The sequence below is a fragment of the Hemiscyllium ocellatum genome, chromosome 14, assembly GCF_020745735.1.
Source record: "Hemiscyllium ocellatum isolate sHemOce1 chromosome 14, sHemOce1.pat.X.cur, whole genome shotgun sequence".
NCBI lineage: Eukaryota > Metazoa > Chordata > Chondrichthyes > Orectolobiformes > Hemiscylliidae > Hemiscyllium > Hemiscyllium ocellatum.
The window spans coordinates 27,610,281-27,628,683 of NC_083414.1; the positions used below are offsets into that span (position 1 = coordinate 27,610,281).

The following is an 18,403-nucleotide window of genomic DNA, read 5'->3' on the forward strand; positions in this document are numbered from 1 at the left end:
AACTTTCTTCATTGTCCACTACACCACCAATTTTGGTGTCATCTGCAAACTTAATAACCATTCCTCCTATATTTACATCCAAGTCATTGTGGACCCAGCAGAGATCTTTGTGGCACACTGCCGGATTTTCACCATCCCTCCAGATCTCCCCCTCTCTGCGGATGAAAGATCAGTCCTCAGCAGGGGCCTCACCTTCATTCCCCTACGCCCTCGGATTAATGAGTTCAACAAGCGCTGAGATATTGAGCAATTCTTCCGCCGCCTACGCCTCCGTGCCTACTTTCACAACCAAGACTCCCGCCCACCCTCTGACGACCCCTTCTCCCGCCTCCAACACACCCCATCCACCTGGACACCCCGTGCTGGCCTCCTACCCGCCCTCGACCTCTTTATAGCCAACTGCCGCCGTGACATTAACCGACTCAACCTGTCCACCCCTCTTACCCACTCCAACCTCTCACCCTCAGAACGTGCAGCCCTCCACTCCCTCCGCTCCAATCCCAACCTCACCATCAAACCCGCAGACAAGGGAGGCGCGGTGGTAGTTTGGCGCACTGACCTGTATACCGCTGAAGCCAAACGCCAGCTCGCGGACGCCTCCTCTTATCGCCCCCTTGACCACGACCCCACCTCCCACCACCAAACCATCATCTCCCAGACCATCCAGGACCTCATCACCTCAGGGGATCTCCCATCCACCGCCTCCAACCTCATAGTCCCACAACCCCGCACCGCCCATTTCTACCTCCTGCCCAAAATCCACAAATCTGCCTGCCCCGGCTGACCCATTGTCTCAGCCTGCTCCTGCCCCACTGAACTCATCTCCCAATACCTCGACACGGTCCTGTCCCCTTTAGTCCAAGAACTCCCCACCTACGTTCGGGACACCACCCACGCCCTCCACCTCCTCCAGGATTTTCGCTTCCCCGGTCCCCAACGCCTTATTTTCACTATGGACATCCAGTCCCTGTACACCTCCATCCCCCATCACGAAGGACTCAAAGCCCTCCGCTTCTTCCTTTCCCGCCGCACCAACCAGTACCCTTCCACTGACACCCTCCTTCGACTGACTGAACTGGTCCTCACCCTGAATAACTTCTCTTTTCAATCCTCCCACTTCCTCCAAACTAAAGGAGTTGCCATGGGCACCTGCATGGGCCCCAGCTATGCCTGCCTCTTCGTAGGATATGTGGAACAGTCCATCTTCCGCAACTACACTGGCACCACCCCCCACCTTTTCCTCCGCTACATCGATGACTGTATCGGCGCTGCCTCGTGCTCCCACGAGGAGGTTGAACAGTTCATCAACTTTACTAACACCTTCCATCTCGACCTGAAATTCACCTGGACCATCTCAGACTCCTCCCTCCCCTTCCTAGACCTCTCCATTTCTATCTCGGGCGACCGACTCAACACAGACATCTATTATAAACCGACTGACTCCCACAGCTACCTGGACTACACCTCCTCCCACCCTGCCCCCTGTAAAAATGCCATCCCATATTCCCAATTCCTTCGTCTCCGCCGCATCTGCTCCCAGGAGGACCAATTCCAACACCGCACAGCCCAGATGGCCTCCTTCTTCAAGGACCGCAGATTCCCCCCAGACGTGATCGACGATGCCCTCCAACGCATCTCCTCCACTTCCCGCTCCTCCGCCCTTGAGCCCCGCTCCTCCAACCGCCACCAAGACAGAACCCCACTGGTTCTCACCTACCACCCCACCAACCTCCGCATACAACGTATCATCCGCCGCCATTTCCGCCACCTCCAAACGGACCCCACCACCAAGGATATATTTCCCTCCCCTCCCCTATCAGCGTTCCGCAAGGACCACTCCCTTCGTGACTCCCTCGTTAGATCCACACCCCCCACCAACCCAACCTCCACCCCGGCACCTTCCCCTGCAACCGCAGGAAATGTAAAACTTGCGCCCACACCTCCACACTCACTTCCCTCCAAGGCCCCAAGGGATCCTTCCATATCCGCCACAAGTTCACCTGTACCTCCACACACATCATCTATTGCATCCGCTGCACCCGATGTGGCCTCCTCTATATTGGTGAAACAGGCCGCTTACTTGCGGAACGCTTCAGAGAACACCTCCGGGCCGCCCGAACCAACCAACCCAATCACCCCGTGGCTCAACACTTTAACTCTCCCTCCCACTCCACCGAGGACATGCAGGTCTTTGGACTCCTCCACCGGCAGAACACAACAACACGACGGCTGGAGGAGGAGCGCCTCATCTTCCGCCTGGGAACCCTCCAACCACAAGGTATGAATTCAGATTTCTCCAGTTTCCTCATTTCCCCTCCCCCCACCTTGTCTCAGTCGGTTCCCTCAACTCAGCACTGCCCTCCTAACCTGCAATCCTCTTCCTGACCTCTCCGCCCCCACCCCACTCCGGCCTATCACCCTCACCTTGACCTCCTTCCACCTATCCCACCTCCATCGCCCCTCCCCCTAGACCCTCCTCCCTACCCTTTATCTTAGCCTGCTTGGCTCTCTCTCTCTCTTATTCCCGATGAAGGGCTTATGCTCGAAACGTCGAATTCTCTATTCCTGAGATGCTGCCTGGCCTGCTGTGCTTTGACCAGCAACACATTTGCAGCTGTGATCTCCAGCATCTGCAGACCTCATTTTTTACCCCAGGATCCAGTCTGACAAACTTCGAATGAGTTGGTCTATGTGGATCAAGTCAGAGTCCAGATTTGGCAAATCCAGTTGAGTTTGTCATTGTACCAGCTTTCACCAACTTCTTTGGCAACTCATTCATACACACATCATACTCTATATGAAACGTTGCCTCTTAGGTCCCTTTTATATCTTTCCCCTCTCACCTTAACCTGGCTCCATCACCACCCTTTGTCTCCTACCTTCAAGCCAATTTTGTATCCAATTGGCTCACTCTCCCTACATTCCATGTAATCTAACCAGTCTACAATGCGGAACCTTGTTGAACACCTTACTGAAGTCCATATAGACAATGTCCACTGCTCTGCCTTCAATCGTCTTCGTCACTTCTTCAAAAATACCCAACCAAGTTAATGAGACATGATTACCCATGCACAACACGACAAGACTACCCCAATCAGTCCTGGTCTTTCCAAATACATGTAGATCCTGACCCTCAGAATTAACTCCAATAAAACTTACTCACCACTGACGTCAGGCTCACTGGTCTACAGTTCACTGGCTCCTCTTTACCACCTTTCCTAAATAATGGCACCACATTAGCCATCCTGTATTCTTCTGGCACCTCACTGTCTAGTCAGTATGAAAACACTTAAGGGGCATTGATTAAAGCACAAGGAATCTACAGGAAAGAATGATTAACAACAGGAAAGCCAACTTTAATGGGATAAGAATGGATTGGTGTCAAATAAATTGCAATCTTAAGTTATTAGGAGGTAGTTCAAGCACGAGCAAGGTATATTATCATGAAGAATAAAGGTAGGACAAACAAATTCAGAAATTCCTGGGTGACAAGAGAGACATATTAAGTAGTTGAAAAAAATGTACTTCTGACAGGTGTCAGATGTTTATAATACGTCAGAGGACCAGGTTGAACATAAAAGGTTCTGGGAAAGTGAAAAAACAAATAAGAGAAGCACAGTTAAGACAATCAACAGTTACGGGAAAAAAGTAGGGGTATCATCCATGATCAAATGTCGGAACAGACTCAAATGGGCCAAATAACCTAATTCAGCTCCGATATCTTAACACTCTTGTGGAGAATATATGGAAACAGACGCACAATTAACATAATAGGAAATCTAAATGTCTTCAAGAACATATAATAGTCAAAGTGTGGTAACACAAGTGTAACCCATTATGTGCAAAAGGGAAATTTATGCATGGAAGCAGGGGCGTAACTATGGTATTTTAAATGAATTGTTTACATTTGAATTTATGAGGGAAGATGGTCCTGGTCATATTGGAACAGAAGTAATTCAGACACTTGAATGGCTTAAAATCAACAAGAGGGAAGTATCATCTCGGAGCTAAAAGAGTGATCCTTAATTTTAAACAGTGTCTCCCAGTTCTGGACTCAAACAGAAGAGTAAACATCCTTTCAATGTAGACCATGTCAATACTTTTCAAGATATTGTACACTTCAATTAAATACCTCATTCTTTTAAACTCCAGGAGAAGCAAGCCCAGCACGTACAACCAATCCCAATAAGACAAACCACTCATTTCTGGTATCAAAATCATCAAAAGAACTGCAGATGCTGGAAGTCAGAAACAAAAATAAAAATTGCTGAATACAGCTCAGCAGATCTGTCAGCAGCTGTGGAGAGAAAGCAGTTAACTTTCGGGTCCATTAACCCTTCATTAACGGGTTCGGACACTGGATCCAAAACGTGAACTCCGCTTTCTTTCCACAGATGCTGCCACACATCCCGAGTGTTTCCAGCAATTTCTGTTTTTGTATCATTCCAGGTACTAGTCTGGTAAACCTGCTCTGAACCATTCAATATTTTTACCTCCTTCCTTCAACAGAAAAACCAACACTTCGCTTAGAATTGAGGAAGATTTCTAGTATTAAGTGCAGGAGTACGTTTCTTTTTCTTTCCAACGGCAGTTGGAATGGGAGGAGCGACAGCAAGGACCAGAGGCCTGATGGGAAGGTACATTTTGGGAGATATAAAGGTTTACCTCATGGATAAGCGGAGTGCACACAGAACCGGAAGGGACACAGGACTGCTGGGCAAATGAAACTTTATATTTGGGTGGTTGCTTTACCTGAAACACTATTCAGAGTCTGTCCCTGTTGCTCAGAAGGGAAGGGGAAGAGGAGCAGAGCATTAGTCATTGGGGTCTCCATAGTTAGGGGGACAGATAGGAGGTTCTGTGGGAATGAAAGAGACTTATGGTCGGTGTGTTGCCTCGAGGTGTCAGGGTTCATGTTTTCTCTGATCATTAGATTAGATTAGACTTACAGTGTGGAAACAGGCCCTTCGGCCCAACAAGTCCACACCGACCCGCCGAAGCGAAACCCACCCATACCCCTACATTACCCCTTACCTAACACTACGGGCAATTTAGCATGGCCAATTCACCTGACCCGCACATCTTTGGACTGTGGGAGGAAACCGGAGTACCCGGAGGAAACCCACGCAGACACGGGGAGAACGTGCAAACTCCACACAGTCAGTCGCCTGAGTCGGGAATTGAACCCGGGTCTTCAGGCGCTGTGAGGCAGCAGTGCTAACCACTGTGCCACCGTGCCGCCCATCATGTTTTTGGGATCCTTGAGGGGGAGTAGCCCCAAGTCATGGTCCACATAGGGACCAACGACATAGGTAGGAAGAGAGAGATGGGGATTTAAAGCAGAAATTCAGGGAGCTAGGGTGGAAGCTTAGAGTTAGAACGAAGAGTTGTTATCTGTAGTTTGTTGCTCGTGCTTCATGTTAGCAAGGTGAGGAATAGGGAGACAGAGAGGAGCTGAACTTATGGATAGAGAGCTGGTGCAGGAGGAAGGGTTTTGGATTCTTGGATAATTGGGGTTCTCTCTTGGGTAGGTGGGAACCTCTACAAACAGGATGGCGTTCACCTGAAACAGAAGGGTACCAATATCCTGGGGCGGGGGGGGGGGGGGGGGGGGGGTGGGCGGAATATTTGCTTATGCTCTTCGTGAGGGTTTAAGCTAATTCAGCAGGAGGATGGGAACCGAAATTGTAGTTCAAGTATACAGGGGGGATGAGAGTAGTGAAGTCATAACTAAGATTTCAAGATCGCAAGAAGACACCGGCAGACAAGATGTTGTTTGAAGTGTGTCTACTTCAATGGCAGAAGCATCTAGAATAAGGTGGGTGACCTTGTAGCATGGGAGGTACCTGGGATTTCAATGTTATGGCCATTTCAGAGACTTGGGTAGAGTAGGAACAGGAATGGTTATTGTTATTGCAGGTTCCAGGATTTAGTTGTTTCAATAGTAACAGAGAAGATGTTAAAAGAAAGGGTAGTGTGGCACTGTTAGTCAAGGACAATCTTACAGCTGCAGAAAGGACATTTGAGGACTCGTCTACGGAGGTAGTATGGGCTGAGATTCAAAACAGGAAAGGAGAGGTCACCCTGTTGGGAGTTTTTTGTAGGCCTCCAAATAGCTCCAGAGAAGTAGAGGATAGGACAGCAAAGATGATCCTCGATAGGAGCGAGAGTGACAGGGTAGTTGTCATGGGGGACATCAACTTTCCAAATATTGACTGGGAATACTATAGTTCAAGTACTTTAGATGGGTCAGTTTTTGTCCGATACGTGCAGGAGGGTTTTCTGACATAGTATGTAGACAGGTCAACAAGGGGTGAGGCCACATTAGATTTGATATTGGGTAATGAACCGGTCATGTGTTAGATTTGAAGGTTGGTGAGCACTTTGTTGATAGTAACCACAATTCAATTATGTTTACTTTAGTGATGGAAAGGGATAGGTATATACCATAGGGCAAGATTTATAGCTCAGGGAAAAACAAAGTCCAAAGATGTGCAGGTCAGGTGAATTGGCCATGCTAAATTGCCCGTAAAGGGGTAAATGTAGGTTAAAAAGGGGTATGGGTGTTGCGCTTTGGCGGGTCGGTGTGGACTTGTTGGGCCAGAGGGTCTGTTTCCACACTGTAAGTAATCTAATCTAATCTAAAGTAATCTAATTACGATGCGATTAGGCAAGATTTAGGATGCAGAGGATGGGGAAGAAAACTGCAAGGGATGGGCACAATTGAAATGTGGAGCTTATTCAAAGACCAGCTACTGTGGGCCCTTGATAAGTATGTACCTGTCAGGCAAGCAGGAAGTTGTTGAGCGCGGGAGCCATGGTTTACTAAGGAAGTGGAATCTCTTGTCAGGACAAAGAAGGCAACTTATGTGAGGATGAGATGTGATGGCTCAATTAGGACACTTGAGAGTTACAAGTTAGCCAGGAAAGATCTAAAGAGAGAACTAAAAGGAGCCAGGAGAGGATGTGAGAGGTCATTGGTGGATAGGATCAAGGAAAACTCTAAAGGCTTTTTATAGCTATATCAGGAATAAAAGAATGACTAGAGTAGGATTAGGATCAAACGAGCATAGTAGTGGGAACTTGTGCTTGGAGTCAGAAGAGATAGGGGAAGTGCTAAATGAATATTTTTCCTTATATTCACACTAGAAAAAGACAATGTGGTCCAGGAGAATACTGAGGTACAGGCTACTAGATTAGATGGGATTGAGGTTCATAAGGTGGTGATGTTAGCAATTCTAGAAAGTGTAAAAATAAATAAGTTTCCTGGGCCAATGAGATTTATCCTAGGATTCTCTGGAAAACCAGAGGTGAGATTGCTGAGCCTTTGGCTTCGATCTTTGTGTCACCATGGTCTACAGGAACTGTGCCAGAAGCCTGGAGGGTAGCAAATGTTGTCCCTTGTTCAAGAAGGGGAGTAGAGACAACCTGGAAGTTATAGACCTGTGAGCTTTACTTTGGTTGTGGGTAAAGTGCTGGAAAAGGTTATAAGAGATAGGATTTATAATCATCCCTAGAAAGGAATAAGTTGATTAACAATAGTCAACAGGGTTTTGTGAAGAATAGGTCATGACTCTCAAATCTTATTGAGTTCTTTGAGAAGGTAACCAAATAGGTGGATGAGGATAAAGCAGTGATATGGTCTATATGGATTTCAGTAGGGCGTTTGATCAAATTTCCCGCAGTAGGCTACTGCACAAAATAGAGAGGCTTGGGATTGTGGGTGATTTAGCGGTTTGGGTCAAAAATTGGCTAGCTGAAAAAAGGCAGAGGGTGGTGGTTGATGGGAAATATTCATCCTGGAATTCAGTTACGAGTGGGGTACTGCATGGATCTGTTTTTAGGCTACTGTTGTTTGTCATTTTTATAAGTGACTTAGATGAAGACATAGAAGGTTGATAGAGTTGTGGATAGTGACGAAGAATGTTGTGGGTTACATAGTGACATAGATAAGCTGCAGAGCTTGGCTGAGATTTGGCAAATCGAGTTCAATGTGGAAAAGTGTGAGGTGATTCACTTGTGGAAGGAGTAACAGGAATGCGGAGTACAAGGCTAATGGTAAGATTCTTGGTAGAGTAGTGTAGATACCAGAGAGATCTCGGTGTCCAGGTTTATAGATTCGTGAAAATTGCCACCCAGGTTGATAGGTTTATTAAGACGTATGGAGTTTTAGCTTTTATTGGTAGAGGGACCGAGTTTCAGAACCATAAGATCATGCTGCACCTGTACAAAACTCTGATGTGGCTACATTTGGAGTATTGCGTACAGTTCTAGTCACCACATTATAGGAAAGATGTCAAAGCTTTGGAAAGGGTTCAGAGGAGATTTACAAGGATATTGCCTGGCATGGAGGGTCTAACGAGGAAAGGCCGAGGGACTTGAGGCTGTTTTCATTAGAGAGAAGGTTGACAGGTGACTTAATTGAGACATATAAAATAATAGAGAGTTAGATAGTGTGGACAATGAGAGCCTTTTTCCTCAGATGGCGATGGCTAACATGAGGGGACACAGCTTTAAATTGAGGGGTGATAGATATAGGACAGATGTCAGAGGTAGTTTCTTTTTTCAGAGCATAGTCGGGGCATAGAATGCACTGTCTGCAACAATAGACTTACCAACTTTCAGAGCATTTAAATAGGCATATGGACGAGAACAGTGTAGGTTAGATGGGCTTCAGATTGGTTCCACACATCGAGAGCTGAAGGACCTGTACTGTGCTGTAATGTTCTATGTTCTATGCTATTACCAGTTAATAATAACAACTATTACTTATCTGGAGGGTTAAGTAACTTTTCATGGAAAAATGAATGATCTTTTTTATTCATCTTGGCTATTTGGTTTACTTGATACCATTCCTCTTTCTCACACTTCTCAACTTCTCCTGCTTGTGGAGACAGTCTTGTTATTTTCTTCCTCAAAACCCTAGTTCATGGTCATAATTGTTTTACCCCTCATGAAAAAATGATTAGATTACAACATGAAAAGATGCAAAGTTGATGCAAAGCAACAACACAAAAAAAACAGCGACACAAAAAATGGGTGGCCTTAATAAAATGAACTAGCTCTGGTATAGCAGAGACATTCCTGAGATGTAAAAAGGAACAGCATGAGACACTAGGGCTTCTTGGATGACTAATAATTATACAGTTGAAATGAGAATCAAAAAGGAGAAAGTCAGAAGTTACACGACCTGTTATAGTCAAACAGGTTCATTGAAAATCACAACCTTTCAAAGTGCTGCTTCCTCATCACTTCACCTGACAAAGCAGCAACACTCCAAAAGCTTGTGATTTCCAATAAATCTGTTGGAATACAACCTAGTATCATGTGACTTCTGACTTTGTCCACCCCAGTCCAACACCAGCATCTCCACATCACGCTACTCAAAAATGAGACACAAAATGGCAAGGGTGAAGATATAGAGAGGAGGAGGTCAAATAATAAATGTCAGAATATATTAGCATCTAATGTAAAAGCAAATCTAAACGTCCTTCAAAAGGCAAATAGTGAAGTACTCAAAGAAGCTGGTCAACTAGGGACTGAAAGGGGATTTTCTTGTGGAGACAGACGACATGGGTTGAGATCATGAAGGGATATTTGGTGTGCGTCTTCCGTCAAACAGACGACGTAGCAATAAGAGGCAGCACTGACATTAAACAGGATAAAATAGAGCAAGTGGATATAGTTAAAGCACTAGCAGTCCTGAAACTCAAAGTCATTGACCAGATGGGATACACACTGGGTTACTGGGAAAATTATAACAACTCTGGCCATAATTTTTTTTAAAAAATTCTACTTTGAAATGGGGATATGCCACAAGACTGACCAATATTGTGAAAATATAGGTGGGTGACATAATATCAAGGGACAGATTAAGAAAAAAGGCAAAAGTTAAAGTTAAAGAAGTGTTCAGGTCAAGATGATTTGAGATAACTGTAGAAATCACCGAGGATTACCTGTTGTAGAGCGCAGAGGCAAAGGCAGTAAAAAGAGAAATATCTCAGGGAGGTGGGATTGTGTTTGTTGGAATAGCAGGAACAAAGATTTTGAGGAGGAGAAATGGATGAACTAAGGAAAAGTGCTCATGAAAAGATGATAAATGCGAGGTGCTGCATTTTGGGAAAGCAAATCTTAGCAGGACTTATGCACATCATGGCAAGATCCTAGGGAGTGTTGCTGAACAAAGAGACTTTGGAATACAGGTTCATAGCTCCTTGAAAGTGGAGTCGCAGGTAGATAGGATAGTGAAGACGACATTTGGTATACTTTCTTTTATTGGTCAGAGTATTGAGTACAGGAGTTGGGAGGTCATGTTGCGGCTAGACAGCACATTGCTTCGGCCACTGTTGAAATATTGCATGCAATTCTAGTCTCCTTTCTAACAGAAAGATGTTGTGAAACTTGAAAGGGTTCAGAAAAGATTTTCAAGGATGTTGCAGGGTTGAAGGCTTTGAGCTAAAGGAAGAGGCTGAACAGGTTGGGGCTGTTTTCCCTGGAGCGTCAGAGGCTGAGGGGTGACTTATAGAGGTTTACAAAATTATGAGGGGCATGGATAGGGTAAATAGATAAAGTCTCTTCCCTTCGGACGGGGAGTCCAGAACTAGAGGGCATAGGTTTAGGGTGAGAGGGGAAAGATATAAGAGAGACCTAAGGGGCAACTTTTCCATGCAGAGGGTGTTACGTGTATAGAACGAGCTGCCAGAGGAAGTGGTGGAGGCTGGTACAATTGCAACATTTCAGAGGCATTGGATGGGTATATGAATAGGAAGGATTTGGAGGGATATGGGCCAGGTGCTGGCAGGTGGGACTAGATTGGGTTGAGATATCTGGTCAGCATGGATGGGTTGGACCAAAGGGTCTGTTTCCATGCTGTACATCTCTATGACTCTATGATATCAAAAAGAGAAGGGACCATGACATAATCTGGCAATAATGGCTACACTATCACCACAATGCTTTGTGCAGGACAGATAGAAGAAAATATCATTTCAAGTGATTTCAGTAAGGGATAAAGTTGCTATTTATGAGAACACTGGAATAGGAGTCTGCCATTCAGTTCCTAGGGTGGTCTTATGATCAGGCTTCATCTGCATCAACATTCCATCTACCTAATACATTTTTACCATCAAATAGAGATTTGAAATTTTCAACTGACCTAGGCTCAACAGCTTTTTAGCTACCTTTATGTGGCAAAATGCTTCTTTATATCATCCCAAATTTAAGGTCATCACCTATGCTTTCTATCCTCTTTATCGGCTCCAGCAAATTCTTTCATCAGCTTAAACACCTGAATTACATCATTCTGTAATCTTCTACCCTCAAGGGAATGTGTGTTTACACTAATGTCAGATTTCCAAAACAATGGTCTGCAATAATGCTGTGGATAGCAAGGGCCTATTTTGCTCGTGTACAGATGTCCTGAAAGGATTTTTGGAGGCAGGAGACCATTGTTCTCCAGTAAATGCTTTATGTTTACTGGTGAGAGTTACAAACAGAAATAAAAGAACTCTTTTAAGGCAAAAAAAATGTGATTTCAAAGTAGCAACTTGTCTCCTTCCATACTCTCACTTGTTGTATGATGTACACCTTGCTATACTGTAACTTTCTATAAACTCAATTGATCAATTTGACTTACACATTGGCATATATGCTGACAGAAAAGCAACATGTTACATGATCATTACCTGTTTATCCTGCAGATCTGAGGAGAGCTCATAGCTTTCTGACAGAGACCTGGAGCGCTTGATTGCGTCTTCCTCTGCTTGCTTTCGTAGTATGGAGGTGGAATGTTGAAGCTTGGGCCGCCTAGGACGCTGATGACCAGGTGAGGCAGGGAATGATACCAAAGAAGAACCATCAAATTGATCAGGACTGGCAGCAGCACTATGAGTTATTGGGCCCTGGCTATAGTTTGAAGGGCTGTCAAGAGAGGTGCCCGTCTCACTTCCTGGAGCATCACCCTCCACACTAGAAGAAAGCAAAATAATTCAGATCAGCAACAGATAGATAATGGTTTGTAACCATTTATGGATCTGAATGTTTGACAAAATACTGAAGTAAACAGAAGTATCCAAAGATAGTTAATACAAATTCACATGCACCAGTAAGCTATTAAATATAGTTCAAAGTACACATTACACATTGTTTGCAAGGTAGTCAACTGAATTGAGGTAGTCATTTCAGTTGGATAGTTTGGTGGAATCTGTAAATTCAGTGTAAACCAAACTCATTTTGCTGAAAGAAAATTTAAAATGAACCACTTCCCTGCCTTCATAATGATCCAACATTCTTTCCTTATCGACAGTGATCAACAAAGTTTAAAAATATACAACTACCTTCACATTTGCAGTATTCTTCATTAATAATCTTTGAAAAATAATTTAAAAGATCATATTAGATGATTGGATGTAATCATTGCAACCGTTTTTGACAAGTGAAACAATCCTGTGAAAGGCAGGAAGTGCTGATCTCATCTTGCATGCACATTTCTTCCATTGCTTTTCTGACCTTTGGAGCAATGGCAAAGCATTTATCTTTTACGGTATGCATGAGAGCTTCCAGAATACAGTTCAACCAGATAGGAGACACAATTTAGGTCTGCCATTAAAAATTGAATGCATTGTGATTCAAACATATCCTAAGTAAATTTATAAAACTAAAAAGCAAGGTGAAAATGAGCAAATGCAAGTCAGGTAAAGCATTCTACATCATCATTACTTTGTTAAAACATATATGTTGATAGCTGTTTTACAGGAAAAACAAATTGCAGTTACAGAAGTGTACTTAATATTTTGCAATTTGTATTTCAACAGCTTCAAAAAGGAGCAATGTTAAGATCTGCAGCCTTTATGAATAATGATGGATGTACTTCTACATCCTCACTTAATGGTAACTATAATTTCAAAGGATTCTCCAGCAGAAACTCTAACTACAAACAAAATAAAAGCAATGTTTTTATTGACTTAAGAAAATACACAATTCAAAGTTCTTGAAGTGTTCATACCAAAAGTTAAGCAATAGCAATTCCGATACTAACCTACATACAGCAGTACAAAGTTTCTATCAGTAAAGCATAATTTGAATTTAAAATGATCTCCCATGGCATTGTTTAACTTTGGCTCAGAACCTGGAGGGGAGTTTTGATATTTAGCACTGTTCCATACAGATTATGAAAAGAGCTTTTAATGCATTGCTTAACCACATATTCCAGATTGTGCTTAAACTCATTTGTTTTTCAGTCCCAAATTTATCTAAAAGAGTTTCCCTTTTTGTCTCAGTTACTTACATGATCATGAAATATTTTAGTTTTCTACGTTACACTGCATCTGCTAAGTGCTAAAATCTACATTAAATATCCTAATACTGACCTGCTGTGAACAGCAGACTAACTCTGCAGTGCAAATACTTTAATTCAAAACTTGTTTGCTTCAACTATTTGTGTCTTAGGGAAATGTTCTACACAGCTGTCATTCGCTGTTCTAGATATTGTACGTTATAGAAGGAGTGGATGCAAATATAAATAGAAAGAAAATGTATCATTTTATCTTAAATCTGTGGGAAGAACACTAGTCGTACATTATGTTGGGAGTTCTAAGCATTTTGAAGTATTCTAGGCAGTGTACATGAAGTATTTTAATCCTATTCAGTGCAGAGCCCAAAGTCACATTCTGATTAGAATCCTAAATTATTTCATTCATAATGAATAAACCATAGACTTGCTTAGTCATTTAATACAAGAGATCAATTATTCAGTACAGAGTTGACAAGCTTTTCATTGCACATCAAGAATTCAGATCAGCTGTTTCATATAGTCTCAAGTTTTTAAAGTACAATTTGGGGAAGTGGGGTGGCAGAGGGAGTGGGGTCTGGAGTGGAGAGAAAGGACAAAATGTAGAGAAAGAGGTGAAACCACCAAACAGTAATTTTCAGATAAAGTTTCATATTTACAGATATGAGCCAGAGTTACCAAAAACCTGTCACTTAATAGAACAATTTCCTTCACTTTAGAGTAAATCTATCAATTCAAAATAAGGACCACGATCTAAATCTGATTTTGTTAGATACAAAAATCACACTTTCTTAACAACTCATATCAACTCAAATCTGTCAAATAGAAGTTTTGTTTGCCATTGAGAAATTGCAGACTATATTTAAACAGGCTGCAGTCACATGACTTTGGCCAGGATAGATACTAAACGGCTGGCAGTCACAAACAGGGAAACAACAAAAAAATGTTTGTTTGAAAAAAACACGAAGGAATTTTAAACAGCTTTGAAGAATGTTTCTTCACTATTTATTCTTATGCAAGAAGAGCTCTTCCTCCAACAGCTGCATGACAATGGCACAGATGTTCTGTTACTGCACCAGCAACCTCGAGGCCCAAACCAGTAAATCCAAAGTCCAAAATCAGCCTTGGGACTTTCAATGTCAATATTTTACAAAGCTTGAGAATGAAGCTTTGGCTTCAATAAAAATAATAAGTGTCGAAGCCCAAATGGATCATTAATGCCCTTCAAGGTTAAAAACCCTGTATTTGAGAGTAATTCCATTCCAATGTAATTGTGTTTTACCTGCCCTCAAACTTTTTCACCCATGCTCATTTCTGTGGATTGGGCCATGGGTGTCCACAGGATTATCCACACTTATGAGCAAAGTGTGGCAATGGTTTGCCATTTCCTTCTGCAAGATGGCTAACCAGGAAAGTCTCTCTCTCTCTCTTACTCGCTGCCATCTGGCACGTTGGAAGAATTTACGGGCTAATAATGAATGTTTGGTCACATTACAAACACACCTTCCATTTCCAACAAGCCCTGGCATCAGGCTCATATTGAGAATGTCTAGTCCGGAGGTCAAGACATTACCAGATTCCACTTTGAAGCTACAGGTGTTTTGGAACTTCTCACAGAACTTCAAGATTGCCCAAAATAATCTGTTCAGGACAGCTTTAGATCAGTAATAAACCTCAGCTTTTCCAATAAAACCTACACTTGGGAAATGAATGAATATTAATGAACTGGCATCTAATCAGACTACAGACTACCTCAGTGGTTGGAGCACTCAGAACGCATAGACTTGGCATAGGAATATGTCCCTGAAAGTCCTATATTACCGAAGAAAATTCATTCTTGGGAATGGTTGGAAATGGCCACAGGTTGGTGGTTTGGAGGAGACGACTGCATTTGGAAGCGGTGGGATGAAAATCAGTGCTGCCAGGTTGGTGGTAGTTGGCTCACTCATTGCAGATGGGGGAGTCTGCAGTGGGGGAGACCAGAACTACTTGGGTGACAGGGGCTGCATGGAAGGCCCGAGGTGCAACAGATGGGAAGCCCTGCTGGGATGATGGGTGGCTGGGTCAAAAGGGTGACAGGTGGTGATCTACATTTGCCCTTAAATGCTTGTCATTTGCCTTTTAATCTTTCCATCACTGGGAACAGTCCACTTTACATTAAAAAAAGTTGGAATAACCTATGAGTTTTGTGATACCTTTGTTACAGACTCCTCTTATTTATGGTTAATTTTCTATCCAACAGAATAGTGTTCACTGGGAAAGCTGTAAACCACTCCCACCAAAATTTCCTTATCTACATTCATGTGGTTTCCACTTCCTGCTGTTCTAAGTCAAGAACTTGCTTCACTACTATTTGTATGACATTCTTCATCAACATTCAATCCCTTCACAACTGACACAGTAGCACTATCTACAAGCATTACAAAGGCTCTTTAGGCAACATCTTCCAAACTGCAACTTCTAACACCTCAAAGGACAAGGGCAACACCTAGAAATTCCCCTCCAATCCACACATTCTGATTTGGAACAAAATTGCCATTCTTTCACTGTCACTGGGTCAAAATCATGGTACACTCTGCAAAGGTACTGTGAGTGTACCTACAACCGAAGAACTGCAGTGGTTCAAGACACTTCATCACCACCTTCCCCAGGTAATTAGTGATGGATAAGAAATGCTGGCCTAGGAAACAATATTCATGTCCTGTGTATGAAGAAAATAATTTTCATACATTTAGGTAAAGCATCTCCGATTTCAACTTATCATTTTTTCCAGTTAAACCTTATCCAACATTGTACCATTACTGTTAAAGTTCTTGCCCTTTCAGGTCACTCTACTCATTTAACTCCAAATCATTCCACCCTTCCGTGGATCTGGCCTTTCCAATGTAGATTTATATGTTTCCATCTCTTGAATTTTCCTCACAGCATACTTTTATTTTAAAAAAAAATTTTCTCCATGCAACTTTAGTATTACACTGGAAGTTTATTCATTGAAATAAATGCAGATCCTTCAAACAAAATGCAATTTTCAAGAGTTGGTAAACAGGGCTTCATTTTAGCACTTCAGCAAATATTGTAGAAGTAAAGCAACATGAGCTACACAAATACTTCTAATCTTTTCTACCTAGTGCACTAGGTACCATCAATCGCAGATATTTATTTGACCATGTCCAGTCAAAATAATTTCTCCCCAACACTTCAGACTTTAAAAAATAGCACAGCTACATTGAATCTGCGATACTAAGAATTGTTCTATTGAGTTCCACAATTGACAGGGCTTGGAATTAATGTCCCCAAGCCATGTCAGAATGAGTCACTGACTCCTAAAAATAGGACTTCTGTTTAAATCATTTGCATGCTTTGTTGTAAAAATAATTGGCAAAAAATGAAAAATCCAAAATGTTGACTTAAGACAGGAAGTAAAGTATGAAGTTCTTAGCTCCTAGTTTCATGCACCACAATCAAAACAGGAATAATGGAGCACATTCCAGAGCAATAGGAACAAATACTCTGATTTCTAAAAATAAAAAACGCAATCTCACCTGCTGAACCTGTGGGCTTGCCTGAACATGCTGCAGATTAGCTCTTGATTTAACTAGGTGCAGTAACAATCAAATAATACTACACTTGGTAATCCATAAAGCCAGTCAAATCTGTGTCTGAGATTGTTACAAAACTGAAAGCCTTTCGAATGCATTCTGAAATTTTAAATGCCAACCTGCCACAGATTCTATTAAAAATGAGTGCGAGAACGCATCCACTTAAGCAGTTGGGAAGGGATTGATCTTTCCCACAGCTGAGACAAGTGAATACAATACAGTATTTGTTCTAATGTCATTTCTTGCTGCTTCTTTCTTTGAAAGCCTGAGTCTTCAGCTGTTCAGAACTACCAATCAGAATGGAGTGCGACATAGGATGACATAGCCTGCAGATAAAATCCAGTCTTTTTTTTAAAGTGTTTATGCTTCATGGGAACTCAAGCACATCCTGCAATTTCACTGCTGTTTCTCTTATCATGAGTTTCATTATCTGCTTGATTCATTTTACCTTCCGAACACACACACACACACACACACACACACACACACAATAATAGCAAAAAACAGGAAAGCCTCTGCAGTAATAGTATTTTACTCAAAGTGAATGCAGACAAATGCTTAAACAGTTCAAACATGCAAGGAATTTCAAAAGCATTTCTGACGAGATAATATTGATATCCCGATGTCAACACTATCATTGAATTTGGATTGCCTCTGCATCTCAATATTGAGCTCATTTGATTCCTCACATACACAAACAGTCCAGTATTTCTCTCAAGTGTTAACTTGAGCTCCATTTTTCCTGTAGTCCTTAAGCCGTAGAGCACTGATATATTGTATGACAGATTATTGTATTATAAATCTCTGAATGACAGAAACGTGTTGCAATAGTCTACATCCTGATATTTACATAAAGTGTACATTATCATTGATCCTCATTAACAAAAACCTGGGCTGTTTGTATTACAACACAAGCCCCCATATTTCTCTTCAGCAAGAGATAAATGTACACGTGATTAGGAGGATGATCCTGCTTGACCATTCAGTTATAAATAATCAAAAGTGAAATTCAAACCTGAAGGAAAAACACGTGGTGGAAACACAAGGGAAAACCTGGAAGTGAACTGAAGGCTTCAGTACAGCACTTTTCCTGAAGCAATTCATTTAAAGACGGGATTGTGTTTCTCTGCATATGTGGAAATTACCATCATGAATGAAGATTCTGTCCAACAAGGAAAATTCAAATTTATAGCAGTAAAAACAAAACCAATGCTGCTTTTAAAAAAGATGCCTGAAGCAAACACTTGTACAACTATACAGAAAGTCAAATTCATCGACTTTACAAAAAATCAAATTACACTGGAACACAGAGGACCACAAGAAGCAGAACTAATCACATTTAATGAAGCGAATAACCTTGTCCACTATTAAGGAGTAAGATGCAACCACTATATGACTGCTATCTCCACAGATTACCGGATGTATAGCAATCTCATTGCTAAACTGATGAAAGTAGACCATTAAACAGTGAACATTGGAGTGTGAGCTCTTAAAGAGCAAATCATCATCCAGGTTC

The 18,403-nt window shown here is 42.3% G+C and overlaps 1 protein-coding gene across 4 annotated transcripts in view; it reads right to left on the reverse strand.

Moving 5' to 3' along the window:
* The window catches only part of iqsec1b (IQ motif and Sec7 domain ArfGEF 1b), a 487,182-nt gene that overhangs the window by 80,024 nt on the left and 388,755 nt on the right, over positions 1-18,403 (reverse strand). For 3 of the 4 annotated variants that reach the window (XM_060835545.1, XM_060835546.1, XM_060835548.1), the window contains one exon: positions 11,685-11,967. In XM_060835545.1, coding sequence (XP_060691528.1) covers positions 11,685-11,967 — 283 coding nt within the window. Of the gene's footprint in view, positions 1-11,684; positions 11,968-16,830; positions 16,905-18,403 lie in introns of those variants that run through there. The other variant, XM_060835547.1, reaches the window with a different exon arrangement.